At 42.1% G+C, this 14,988-nt stretch overlaps 1 protein-coding gene across 1 annotated transcript in view; it reads left to right on the forward strand.

Moving 5' to 3' along the window:
• Positions 1 to 12,407, forward strand: part of LOC111266011 (glutamate receptor ionotropic, kainate 2) — a 55,658-nt gene extending 43,251 nt beyond the window's left edge. The window contains exons 15-17 of the mRNA XM_022843118.2: positions 10,111 to 10,230; positions 11,539 to 11,671; positions 11,897 to 12,407. Of these exons, the coding sequence (XP_022698853.1) occupies positions 10,111 to 10,230; positions 11,539 to 11,671; positions 11,897 to 11,998 (355 nt within the window). The 3' untranslated portion in view covers positions 11,999 to 12,407. The remainder of the gene's footprint in view (positions 1 to 10,110; positions 10,231 to 11,538; positions 11,672 to 11,896) is intronic.
• The last annotated feature ends 2,581 nt before the right edge of the window (positions 12,408 to 14,988 follow it).

The following is a 14,988-nucleotide window of genomic DNA, read 5'->3' on the forward strand; positions in this document are numbered from 1 at the left end:
AAATTGGACTAAATTGGAAGAAGATAAGATTATTCGAAAAGTGCAATAACCCATACAGGCATAAATATGTATAATAAAAAGCAAGGATGGATTTTAGTTAAGGACACACAGATTAATTGGGGCTACCTGGAAAGGTGGCTCATAACCTTATCGAAAGGAAGTTGCACTTAAATAGATGAAATATCTATTTATGTGCAACTTTTTTCGCAAGTCTTGCATCCGGCTCTATTGGCTTAGATGGCGTTCGTGTGAGACGGATAGCCTTCCCACCCCGAAATGAAGTGTCTGCCCTCGGTTTCGAACCGGAGCGACCTCACATGCCTCTAAGTTTTGGTAGCCAAACATTTTACCACTGTATAATGACGGGGAACTTTGCGGCACTCCCGATTGAATAGACGCCTGTCTGTTACAAAACGATGGTCAAGAGCTCATCAAGAGCAGAAGCAGATAGAACCAGCGGCCAATAATTATTCATTACCACGACTAACATATAAAATTGCGGAGAACATCCCCACCATTCGGTAACCCGTGATGCTATGTTGAGTTGAAATTTAATGAAAGAAACTCAATAGTAACGCAGCACGAAATGTTTGGTATACAAAAGGTACGAACTTTTGCTACGCTGCGTATATACCATTTAGATCGCGTTTGTTGTACTGAGGACTGATAAATTACCTTTGTGCGTCATCGACGAGTGGTAATCAACGTGTGTGGCGTAGGTCTCTCGCGCTTCATGTGCACTAGACCGGATCTAGACAACCCTAAAATATTTTTTGTCGTCTTGCAATCTGTCTCCATATTCACCGTTCTCTTTCACTAAGTCATCGACGTTTTCTTTTTGCGCGCCACGTTTTTCGCTTTGACGAAACATATCGTCGTTTAGCGCTAACTATATATTGGGTAAACCCCTCTACGACGACCACTTATGCTATTAGTGAGAAGCGTGGCTGCGCAAGCCTTTAGCTAGAAAGCGAGGCGTGCCCACAAACCCAAAGTGCTGAATAGTGCCCACATATGGCTGTCACAAGCTGGGCACGCATAGGGACATAAAGGAAATGTTGGGACGAAGAAGCACCGAAAAAGATATCCGTGTCTAGCGTTTTTAGGCACCGACATCTCAAAGTGGCGAAATCGTAAAGAGAAACTGAGACAAAGGACAAGGCGAAACCCTGTATAGTATTATTGGAAGCTTGTAGAACGTCAGTCGGGCAAGGTGATAAAAGCTTCCCGTATATAAATGGCAAAATTTTCAATATGTCGAGAGGTGGTGTTGGCAGAATCTGCATTGTAAGGTAAGTAAACAGAGGTGGCGACAATCAGGTTATAGGACGTAAACGATAGTGAAATAAACATTAACAAATGGAAATAGAGCGAATGTTGGATGTTTGTTGAACTGATTGAGGAGAACGGTCTGTGTAAATATAATCTTTCTGTAAACTTGATAAAAAAAAAAGCCATGAACCTATACTATTCTTTTCTTATCACAACATTCGGTCTATATCGCAGACTATAAAAATATTTGATCTGACACAATGAGCCATAGGCAAAAAAACAAATCGATAATTAGATTTAATTAGGTCTGTTATTTTTCGAATTCTGAGGAGTAAAAATATTTCGACTGATAATTAATATTCACGTACGATAGTCCTAGACTAGATCAGCTTATCTCAGCTTTGTCGAGCTGTCATCAGCATATTTTGGGGTTACCTTTATAGTCAACGTGATTAACGAAAACGATCTAAATACTCCCAAAAAAAATCTACTGCCAACGGCATTTTTCTCCCAGACGATTGATGTATCCGAATGAGTGCAGTGGCGACGAAACTGATACCGTCACTGAGTCATAACGCTTCGCTATTATATTAATCGTCGTCGTAATATCGTCTCTCGCAGCCGTCGTCGTTGTATGAAGTATTCTCTTCAGGACTAGATTTGCATGTACCTTACACTAAGGAAGTGAAATTAATCAATTTTTATAATTATCGGGTCAGTCCTGTGCCAATAACATGTAGTGGCGAAATTTTTAAAAATTGCATCGAGCAGCCTACGAGGAAGCATGTAATCCGTCTTATACGAGACACCAAGAACGGCACGCGACGGAAAAACAAATCACGAGTTATGTACCCTGGACGATATATGATAAACGCTAGAGTTTTTCTGCGGTATTGCGCAAATGACCCTTCACTAAAGAAGGATCACAGCAGTACATTTGCTATTGAAATTCATACCGTATACGCAATCAATGAGAAATGGTTAATATCGAAACAAGTTATTGTTTATCCAAAAATTAATATAAATCTAGACAATTTTCTGTTATTTTTCTCCTACGAAGAATCCGTAGGGTAGAGATTCCATTTTGTATCATATTATTGCCTCTGTTAGTAGACTGCCAAGATCCCGTGGGACAAATTTCGGCCGTAATGCCTGTGTGTACGATCTGTCCTGTTGGACGGAGGCCAGCTACTGCGAGTGTCACTAGATTCGGCCTTTTGTGCAAGCAAGGTAGTCGACGAATCAGTCAAGCAGTAGAAATTGCTAACAATCGCTGGCATAGACACATTCGCTGTGACACGCTAACATACACTATAATATCATGCAGGCACCAAGAAAGGTAGGAGCTGATATTTAATACACAAATCTATTCTCTTCGTTGACAAAGCGGTCATATGCAATTCAATAGAAATGTAGGCTGAGCTGTCGCCGTTTGGTGTGTAGACGCTGGGTAAAAGATGGGTCTGCGGAGTCGAGTGGCAACCAGAGTAAAGAATACAAAACGTATGACGCGGCTGGTTCCTGCATGAGAGTTAACATTGGAGGAACAAGATGCTACACGTCCTCATGTATATGTTGTATGATATCGTAAAAATGTGCTGTTTGTCAGACCCGAAGTATCAAAGCAATGAGATTTCGATTTAGAACTCTCTCTTATGTTTTCTCTGTCCGGAACACAAAGTTGACAAACTCTAGTAAACATTTCATCCAATTAACAATTAACAAACAACACTCCAATACAACAATTAGTACCAGTGCTCTGAGTAGCGAAACTAGAAAAAATCAGCTAGAATTTTTTATTGTTTCTACTTTGGATATATGAGCATTTCACCATCAGACCGTGGTAATCTTTTTACACAAGGATAGTTCACGGTTTTAACCCACCTAATAATAACATACGGTGTCACACAATGTTAAGGAAATTACGGTCCACTAGGTTTATCAGCATATTAAGTATATCTAGCTTCAATAATTACACCGACTGTTCCCATGCCTAAACTCATTTATTTGTTTGAGACCGACGATGAGCTGTCGTAACGATGGGATGAGTCTTCCTGAACGCTTTGCGTGTTTTTTCGGTAGCAAATTGTGTAATTTGTTCAAGCATTATAAGATTGCTTACTTTTCCGAGTACTCTGTACTTTACTATATTGCGTATTGCAAATAAACGCGCACCGCAAAAACCAACCGTTGTCTACAGACAGCGAATTTTTCCAGTCACCCCCTTCTCCACATTTAGACTATACCACAGTGGAGCCCACCGCCGGATCACGTCTGCCTGTCAACCTTTATGCCTGTCGCTTCGCGGTGCTACCTAGTGTACTTAGCACCGCTCTTGGAACGGGACGAAAACACTTAGACAGTAACAGCAGCATCCTGACTGCGTACGATGCGTCAACCGTATGTTATGCGGTGATGATGGCGTGGCTATTGGCCACAAACAACAAACTGCTAACACACAACATGTATTCACATGCGACAAGTCTCGGACCTCAGACCTCAAAGAGGCATTGCCTTCGTTCAACTACACCGCTATTTTTTGTACTTGCCTATAGCAATACATATTTTTTTCTTCGTTTACATATTGTCCCAGTACCATCGCTCTATTATATATTCAGGAGTCAACTGTCCTGGCCAGAAGGACTGGCAGGAACAAGGAGCAACTCTGCTAGCTCAGCCAGGAAGGCCAGCGGGAGTTACACTAACATCCAAGCTACCACTGGCCGGCACGGCTATGGTTCGAAAAACTGCAACGCAGGTGAGCACTTACAGTTGGCCGTGTTAAAAGAAGGAAGTGCTTCGGCTCCGAAGTGCTTGAGTCGACGGGACCGCGAAACGACTCAACAATTCACGTACGTGCCTGCACGCATCAGTTTCACCGCGGTCGGTCGGGCGTGCAGGCAGGCAGGCAGGCGGATATCCCGGGGCGTCGGCAGCAGTTTTAGCTGGCACTCCGTCTGCGTGCTGGCGCTATTGTCGACCGCAGACGGTGGCAGGCGTAGGGGCTTTTAGGATATCTATGGGTGGATATGTGCGTCTGTAATAAGCTGAAGGAAGTTTGTCCGTCCGTTTGAAAAGTGTACCTGTAGATAGTTTCTATGTCGCGGTGGTACATGTATTTGTAACTGAAAGCTTGGCTCGGTCGATTGTCAAACTTAAGGCTGTGAAGCAAAGCGATTTCGATTCGTTTTGCTTTGGGTCGTGAGTATAGCCGCAATGCGAATAAGAAGAACTAAATAAATCGATTTATGCTGTAAGTTTAAAACATATTTTAGATAATTCTTGATCTAAATAACTGAGATGGCAAATTAAACATTTAGATAAGAGATGTGTGTTTTGTAGCATTATTTACGAACCACGCAGTGTTAATTGACCAAACTATTGCATCTTTCTCGTAGACTACAAACGCTACTGGTAATTATGTACGCGTTTGTATCTGATAGTGAACCAAACAATGCTCGTAAGGAAACATGACAGATAGTCTCGATGAACGAGAACAAATCAGAGTTTGACAACGTTCATTTGTTTGTACGTGATACTAGATAGGGTAGCTAGCTAGTTATAGTTACTAGCCGTTTTGTGAATACCTGTGCCCGATCGTGCACTTTTTGCTACAATCTGATGGCTACTCGATGTAAACACGGTTTATCCAATAGTAACTGTGATAATGGGGCGTTCATATGCCCCTGTACACATGATTTTACGTTACGGAATCTGCAGACTGTTGTTCCTAAACCCAGCGTAGGGCATCTGCCATAACAAGCGATGGCTTGCCCTCCACGCCATGAGGCTCTGTTGGGGAACCCCGGAAGGCATCATTTGTTCTAATAAAATCTACGCCCATTTTTGTTTAGCCCTCGGTTACTCGCAACGGCTTTTGCTCGTAAAGAAACGCGCTGGTGGCATCATTCGGGCTCCTTCGCAGCCTTCTTCAGCTGGTTTGACTAGTTTCTTCCCCATAAGAGTTTCGCTCGGTTCTGCTCTTTTCTAAGCCGCTGTTCATTTCCGTTTGTGAACTGAAGTGGTCGAAAATGTATACGGATTTCAGGCTGCACAGGACTGGCCACTTAGCGCTTCACAAACACAATACACAGCCTGTTTCAACGTGCACGCATCTAGCAGTTTGTTTCCGGGTAATTGGTACAGGTGCAGCAGCGCTATATATATACTCATTTACGCTACATATCCACTTACCACAACCGCTGAGGCCATTTTGTACATTCTGTAAATCCACTTTCGTGGCTACTCGTATAAACAACTTCGAAGCAACGAACGAAACGGTAACAACCCAAACCCAACTCGAATGCTTCAGTCCTAAGCCCATCAACTGACGATGCGTATCCTCAATGCCTCGAGGTTCTTCCTCTTTCCATTTAAGACTGCATCTTCAGCCAGTCAGATAGCATAGCTCTAACACCAATCCTTGCTTCAACGTTTCGTCGCACCGCAAATATCATCTGCGTGCGATGATCGCAAAGAGATGATGCATAATATTAGATTGGGCAGCCGCGGTACGCGCACGATCACTCGTCTGGCAGTCATTGTGTCCGTATCGCTGGCTGAATGGTTGGGATAGATGTACTTACTGACTGTGTTCGCTGTGCGTGCTTGAATGACATCGTCGTCGTGCGTAACGATCGCATCGTATTGCGATTGGGAGCTGGCCATAAAGCGGGATGGTTCTTGCGGGTCCAATAGAGGAAGAGATGGCGAGAGAGAATTTATCTCGCTCAGTCTCGTTTCCCCAACGTTATAGTACCTAGGTTATAGACGTATTCTATGACTCCATGAAGTGGACCAATAGGTCTTGATTATTGTTTACAACAGAGCTATGCACGCGCGGTGGAATTCTCGCTGCTGGCCAAGCAGTGCGTAGATTCTCTGTAGACTTGCCGGGGCGATGCGGAACATGGAGCAATCGGATATAGAAGCTCGAGGAAAATCGTTGTTTGTTCTCGGTGGTAATGCCGATCGTAGATATCAACATTGATTATGATTTACACTCGCACTGGCTTCCGTTGATGATATCTTGGAGATGGAAAAGGATCGAAATGTGTTGCGTTGGCATAACTATAAGAGTGCTTTTTTTAGGATAGTATTATAATCAGAATCGTTATAGTTGACCGTGCTTATAATTGCCGCCTGTCTCTGTTACACGTGGTTTAGATCCTTTAATCATCAAATAACAACAAAAATAACCCCCAAATGGTGTAACAGTATTGGAAATTTTAGCGAAGGTCGCAATCGCACAAGAATACACTGATGGTTAGAGTAGTTCTACGGATTTTCATATTACGGATGGCATGTAATGCTGTTGCTGTCAGTGCTGAGCAGAAAAACTTCTTATTTACGGAGTTCGAACCCATAATTTCACGAAACTCCTACGCATCTGGTATTCTGTCATCCGTAGTTGTTTTGTTTGTATCATTCAATACTGTTTTCTTTGATATTTGTTCCTATATTTATCTGAGCCTAAAATTACCCGCATATCCCAGCGATGCTTACATTATACAACTGTTTTTCTACATTCTTATCGTCAATCATAACTAGGGCTATGTATCTAAGTGTTACCTATAGCCTGCAGTAATATGCCGTTTTGACGCCCCACCATTCCCGATTGCCATTTACAAACGCTGCTTCTCTACCGTCAGATTACTACGACTACTACTACTGCTACTACTACCACAGTCTTTAGCGCTACACGCTATGGTTGCGTATATCATGGAATCATTTACTGTTTTAGGCATAGTGACCAGTGCCCAAGTGTGAAAGACAGCGGGAATCTTAGTTGGTAGGCCTTAAATTAGTTTTATCACTAATGCCGCCGTGGTTTGTGGATGATTTCTGAGTTGGCTTCTTTCCCTTCCTCCTGCTCCTCCTCCTCCCCCTCTTTTTTCTTCATTTTTCTCGTCGAGCTCAGATCAGCGTTAGGCACCAGCTGGCCCTGTACGAAGTTTTGGGTTTAACTATGGGCTCCTGGCAAACAGGGAAAGGGCCCTTGCTTGATCTGGCTGGCGAAGAGGCTGCCTTTGCAGCGCGCCTATCGGCATTAGTGCAATGCTTTCGTTGGTGCAGCCGTTGGTTCTCCTTCCCGTGACGCAGCCGTGGCGCACTTTGCTTCGGCTGACCGATGCCTACTCCCATGCTGCCACAGTCATTTCTTCGCTTCGTCGTAGTGAGTGGGCTGGCGGTCCGCAAGTCAGCTCACGTCACGCTCCGTAAAAGCCATAAAGTGACCTTTTGCCGAGGCAACGAAAACGGCCGCAGTGGAAAAGACGACGCTAGCAAGAAGCGAGTACCGCCAGTCGTAGTAGCAGAAGCCTCCATAGTGACGGCAGCGGCGGTGACGGCGGTTGCCAGAGGTGTGCTCGCCGTGAACAGCAGCGTGCGTGGGATTCGCTAAAGGCGAGGTTGTTTCTGGACATGAGGAGTGGAAGTTGGACGGAAAGCAAAGAGGGGAAGAAGTGGGGGGGACTTGCGAGTGCAAATGGAGTGAGCGCTGGTCGCGGTAGAAGACGGCGCACGGGAGTACAGAGACTCGGATATAACCTTCACGGCACCACAAACGTGCCAGCTTTACAGCTACGAACGAGTGTACTCCTTCCTAGCGAAAGTGAAGCTTCCCTTGGTTTTAAAGGAAAGAACACCAGTACACGATAGAGAATGGCAGGCGGGGCTGTTCGACTTAGAAATCCGTCGAGAATGGTGGTAAAAATAGATACGTCCATTTATGTTTTTATGGAGCTTCTCTGAGGCGCAATGTTTGTCTAGAAAAAAAACTTGGGCGAGCATACGATGACGACTAAATTTGACGATGATTCTCGTATAGAGCTTAGTATAAGTCAGTAATACGAGTATAGTAAAAGATGTGGGAGACCGAGCAGCGAATGGAACAGTTCTGCTTCTTTGCGCGAATAGCACGGCTGTTAACGGCTATATTTACACCGTATGATGTCGTATTGGATAAAGGGCCGCGAATAAAGTGCATGTAGTTTTTCGGAGGGCTACCAGTTCCGTTGGACAGAAACGATCGCAGGCAGAGGCAACTACGATATGCGAGTGCTCGAAATGGCATGCTCGGTATGCTTCACTTAAAAAGATGATAGTCCTGTTTAAGTTATTTATAGTATTTATAATTCGATATTACCATATGGTGTCGAAGAAAGGATGACTGAGTTTTATGAAGAAAAAACGACAGCCCTTTGTAGTTCCAGCCAAATTAATTTTAACATGGAACTTTAACAGCACTTATAAGTTGTCACCAAAACCGTCTACGCAAGGCTGTATAGTGTAAAAACGTTGCAGATAGACTGATACAAGCTCGCTTTCTAATAACTGTAAAATTACCCCGAAGACACCAACTCACATCAAACGAATAGTAGTTTCATTTAATTTACAACTTAAACAATCACCTTCGGGCTAGTATAGTGAATCGATTGATAGCGTGCGTCATGGCACTCAAGAGATCTGTGAAACTTAGCTCAGGCGACATTTGTTCGCAATAAAACACGTTCTTATTATGATACTACTATTGTATATTTATCGATTTGTTTTGTTAATTAACCAGTCCAACTGAACACAAAAGATGACTCAGCTTGCTGAGCTCTGATAAGAACGATACTAACCGTGATTATCTGTTCCGTAAAAACATACACAGTGAACATGTGAAGGCTAGGTGAAAAAAATATATTCTAAGAAGTACATTCGGTCGTATATCAGGATAGGCATCAACTGAAGTGGAGGTCGTCCTCGACGAGCTCAATACACTGACGCACATTTCGGATTGCATTGAATCTGCTTATGCCCGATTTTAGTAGACGAGCCTTATGTCGACAATGGTCAAAAACTTCCCTCACGTACCAGATCTATTTCAAAACGTCTCCACCTTATTATTATTACTATTATATTAGTAAACAATATTAAAATATACGCTATGCGTTACTGTAGGCTGACTTCTGTAATGCATTTAAAGTCTGCTTGTTAACAACTATGTTTAGCTTTGGTATCTGGTGATGCCCATAAAGTTCACGTTTCTTCAGTTTGCCCATCTGGCCATCGAATGATTTGCAAGAGATATAATACAACAAACATAGTTCTGTGCTATTCGCGTAATTGGCCGTGTCGTGACTGCTCGTCGATAATAACCGACTAGTTGCTATTTTGAGTGACCGCGAGGCCACCGGAGAAATAGGAAATCTCTAAGCGTTTTAACATATTTCTTTGGCGTTCTTCTTTGTCAAACATACTGCCTCCGCGAGGGCAGAATAAGCGGGCTATTCTACAGGCCTCTTTTTCGTCGCATAGCGACTTATAGTCATCAGTCAATCCGACGGGCTACTCATAGTTGAAGTGTGAACTCTAGCGCTAATGCTAAGACGGAATACTGTCTAGTTGGCCTGGTTGCGACATCACCGCAAGAATTCCATGACGAGAACAAGGATCAGCCGCATAACCCCCGGGGAGGCGGAATGGTTGATTATCCCGCACGAAGTCCGAATTTAATTTTTGACAGGGTGCTTCTCTTTTGGCCGACAACTGGAATTTGATCATTCGAACGGCAATGCGCTTACAGTTGCGCTTCGGTCTTACCCTACAACAACGGGACAACGAAATAGTTTGGATAAATTTTGGCGAAAAAATAAATTCGTCTTTCACTAAAGTTAAAAAAAGATTCAGTTTACCCTTTCATTGGTAAATGGGTTTGGCTCGTCAGTAACGGTGAACTGTATTTAACCCTCTGGAAAAGTTCAAAGAATTAATCGGTGTTTGACCGGATGCAGAATCACTATATTTGTATTATTATAGTGTCTAACTTTTCGGTTTGGGTTATTTTTGCAGATATTTATCGGCCGGGGTATTGAGTCTGCGTCGTGAAGGTTCACTGCAATCTATGCGTGCAAAGTGGTGGAACGAGCAACATGCCGGGCGTCATTGTCCAGATCATCTACACATTGTCAGGTAAATTACTGCTTCGAAGAAAATACTTATGTCTCACGATATGCAAGTGGTCAGGCCCAGCTTCTACTTATTTTATTCCGACCGCAAAACTGCTAGTAATTGTTGGGCCTTTTAATTAGCGGCGTAGGGCGTCCATTACACATTCGAAAAGGGTGTTCCTTGAGCTCTATTAGATCACTCGGAACGAAATAACGTGTGGGAAAAGTTAAGTATTAAACTACACGCAATCAGCGTTTGACAGTAATTTGATAGATTTCACGTGTAGTATTCAGCTTTTCATAATGAGCCGATTAAAGATCGCCAGAGAATAATACGTTTAGGGGCAAGAATATAGTTTTTTCATCAAAAATCCAACGGAAGCGTCTAACGTGTAACTACAACGTATTCGCCGGGAGATCGAGAATTACAGTACCTTTAACGGAAGGACCAGTTATCGTGGTTACAAGATCTTTTGCATTCTCTACCAAATGAATGTGAGATTGCCCAAAAATATGTGAAGATGAAGGGGAGGAGTAGGAAACAAGATTTTCATTAATTGGATTTAGAATAGATGAGAACACGTGCGATGTAAATTAGAGAAAACGCTCTGTGCAACTATTATCAACAAAAAATTCGCTTGGATCACGCATTCGCTGTATACGTGACAAGGGTCAGTCTGCGTCGTCCACCAGAGAACGATTAGATGTGAGAATGGCCTCGGACAGAAGAGAGCCCCAGATTGGGGTGCATGCTGAATAAGTTGATCTTCATATATGCAACGAATATCAGGTGCATTTACTGGTATGACATGCTTCCCGAAAAGCAAACAGTCAATGCCGCTAGACATTTAGGATTCCTGAAAAGCCTCAAGGATGGCAATCGACAACATAGGGTACGCCTATTCCACCACTACTTTTAATTTCTACGGCTTGCTTTGAAAAGAGACACAGGTATGCAATTGCTTCAGTCCTCGTAATTTCTCGCTTTTAGTCGACACCATTTAATTTGCTTTTTTATAGCTTAAAAAGGCCACGAATCATAGGCTCAAATGGGTATTGCAAATCAGAAGAACTCCCAAAGCGTTGGCTAGCTACAACGTGAAACCAACAAAGACGGGTCTATCACCGAACACTGAATATCGCTCGTCTACCTGATGCCATCCAATAATTAGTCAGGTTTTTCTGTATGCTACGTAGACCCGGACAAGTTAATGCATAATAGCTGATATTTCATACTTGCCACAATCTGATCGGTGTCCATTAATAAAAACAGTCTATATATAATTTTGTAACAAATAGTTGATCTGTTCTTGACTACGTTTGCTTGTAGGCCCACTCCGTTTACGGTTCGTTTCGGTCGGGTAAACATGTTGTTTGTCTTCTTGTTAGGTGGCATCATTCTCTCGGTTGCCATCACAATTTACAATTACGTCCGAAAACAAATGACTATTGAGGACAAAAACGTAAGTACATTGCAAGTATTTACTATTGCAGGCCAGGCTGGCGCGATATTTTTCGAAAACATGACCATGCTTTTTCTACTAGATAACAAAGAGCATTACGCGCTACGTCACATCATCAGAACAGTGCCAAGGGCATATTGTGAATGCTTGAAATCAAAAATTAATTTGTATACGTCTGTTTTACGCTAGCTTTATCAATAAATTCATTCTATCTTTCTACTCCAGGAGTTTCGGTACTTTTTACCGACGCTAATCCGAGAAGTTGAAACATTGTTCCGAAAACGTCCAGTTCCAACTAATCCCTCCCCGGAGCCGACAGCAGCTTAAGTTTCAACAGCTGAAAGCAATCGCATATTTAGTGATGATGCAAATACTTCATCATATGGCATAAGATACACTTTTGAAAAAAGACATATATGTTAGGTTTAGTTATTACTATGGAATCGTTTTTTTAAAAAATAAGTGAACAGATTTGGGTTAAACGTTTTTCGTGGATGTGTCAAGAAACGGTTGGGTGCTTAGAGAATTGTTAGTAGAGGAGTTTCTGCGTCACAGAAAAACGGTGTTTAACGAATATGATCATTTATTAGTTATGTTATCAACTATTATATACAACTGTGCCATAATTCAACTAATCTATAGTAGTATGCAACAGTTCTGAAGATGTACATTAAACATATTTACTGTTTTGGTATTATATTCGGCTTACTGAACCAATAGAGACAATGTACTCATATTTGTTTGAATTTTTCATTGATAAAGGTAATGGCTTAAGTAGTGTCCTCTATCAATTTACTCAGATTTCAAATCAGAAATGGAAATGATAATTAACTGTAGTAACTAGTAAGTATTTTTCCGAGAGACAGATACGTTCAGCTTGTTCACGATGTGTTCATTAACGAGAGGATACAAAATATCATGCAGGGATATCAGGAAAATACTGCAGAGTCCCTATGCGGCTCTGACAATGCAGGCAGGTGACACGCTTATAGCACTGAGTGCATATAACTTTATATGCTCAATCGTACGCCATATGTTTGTCCGGAAGAATATATGTTAGTTATTCCTACAATACGAGCAAAAGATCAATTTCGTTGTCGGAATTTTCTACGACGATGGCGACCATGCAGCATGGTTTAAAAGTAGTCTGTTTCGCAGGTATGTTAAATTACAACGGTGCAATGCTGATATTACATACTAAAAAAAACATAGTTTACTGAGTTAGCCGTCAGAGAGATTTGCACAGAAAACACTATTTACTGTTCTTCGTTATGCCATAGAGTCTCTAGTGAGGCAAGGCTCGAATCCATATAAAACTTGTTACGATGATCATAATGAGAGCGAAACGATTATGTGTTTCAACTTTCTTTTTTCAAAATTATTGAGATACTACCAGCGCTACGGACAGTAATCTTTTACGCGTTCTACGTAGAGAAGCAAATTTTATTTACGTGAAGTATATCGTGTGATGGGGGGGGGGGGGTTCGAACCACCAAGAGCCGACATTGAGTTGAAGGTCTAGTGATGATACAAAGGAAACCAATCGCACAAGAAGATATCAAGTTGACGTGAAAGAAATGCTTAGGATAGTTAGATTTGTTCAAGTGTGTGCGTGCATCTGCATGTGCTAAGTTTCAGACACATCAACTACTCTATTATTGTATTATAAAAAGGCAGAAAGAGCTTCCTTGAAAAGGTTAGCGGTATATTAGCATATTAAGGCTTCAGGTGAAGACCATGGAACGTGTCGACAAGCGGTACCGGCGGCGCCGATGCTAGACACAGCATTGTGATGCGACTTGACAACATCAACAGCCGAAGCGATAAGGGGCAACGGATTTTCTAAAGGGTACGCTGTAGCGCTCTACCAATCAATGGAGGAATCTGCCACTCAATGAACACAGGCACATTGCCAGTGCTACGGAACACATGGGAGGAACAGTGGTTTCGTCAGGTTAAATGAGCAAAGAGGAAAAGGGGGTGGCGGAACGCACAGGCGATTAAGGCAAGTCTTAATTAATACAATGAAGCTTCGATGGCATCTAGCTACAATGGGCCGAGCATCACCCGAGCTTCCTTCAAGCACTTGAATCGGGTACGAGAAACATATACATTGAAACAAAGGAAGGAGCTGTTTTATTAGTCGACGGTCGCCGTCCAAATCTAAGTAATTTCCCAAAATGACGATGTCAAGAACGTAAATCGAATAAACTTCAATTGAACCCTCCGTAATTAGGTGATATGACACAGTTGAAGGGGTACACTTAGAGTACTTTTGTTCCATATATTACTACTCTTGATACTCAATATTATATTGAAGATGTTTAAGAAACCTCAGTGTCCCGAAGTCTATTTACCTTCGGCTCATTTAACATTACAAGAATGTTACATCTTTTCGAAAAAGTTTATCCCTGCATATGGTGAGAAAAACGGGCCATTAATTGGCGACTTACAGTATAATGGCTTCGGACTAGTACCTCTATACCTTGAATGTGTCCGAAGTGACGGCTTTCGTTATTTATTGTACCAGAACTAGGTGACCGTAGCTCATTTCTCGCAATAAAGTTCTTATCACTAAAATTATGCTAATTCAAAAGAAATAACTTCCTGTGTGACACCTGACTGCCTGCACCTGGGTTTATTTTATTTTTTTTGCAATTTTATTGACGCGCAGTTCACTTTTACACACAACAACTAAGAAGGACAAGTAAGAGGTCTCCGGAAAGGCCAGCTTCTTCGGTCCGTTTTTACGCACTCGTTGCTCAGTTTTCGTTAATTTGTAATTCACCAGATGTCGCTTCGAACATTCATCATTTTTTTGTGCCGGGTGCTTGATCGTTGCCTAATTGACCAAAGTATCTGTGTGGTAACAGGTGAAATATCAGACGCGCGAATGGCTGGTCTACATTCGGCACTTGTTAGAGAAGTATTTCGCTCTTAATTTACTTTACATCCCTAAGATTAGTAAGCAAGCACATTATCATTATAGGGACGCGCTCCTTCATTATAGGGACGTGCACCCTCCTTCGAAGGGTGCTATGACCAATAATAGTTCATAAATAGACTTTTTCTTGATTTTAGTCATATTTTCTATCTAGAACTAAACAAGCACACCGAACGCCCAGCGTTATTTTAGCGCAATTTAAATGCTCAATGTAATTTTTCATTGCAAGCGAACTTTTCCTGGCAAGTTTTTTTTTCTAAAGTTCTTTCGTCGGCCCAAACCAACCTAGAAAAAACAAATAGAAGCGGTTCTGCCATATTTAAAATACCCCCATATATATATAAATTTTACTTGCTTTATATTGTCACACTAT

This window comes from Varroa jacobsoni, unplaced genomic scaffold (assembly GCF_002532875.2).
Source record: "Varroa jacobsoni isolate VJ856 unplaced genomic scaffold, vjacob_1.0 scaffold_1040, whole genome shotgun sequence".
NCBI lineage: Eukaryota > Metazoa > Arthropoda > Arachnida > Mesostigmata > Varroidae > Varroa > Varroa jacobsoni.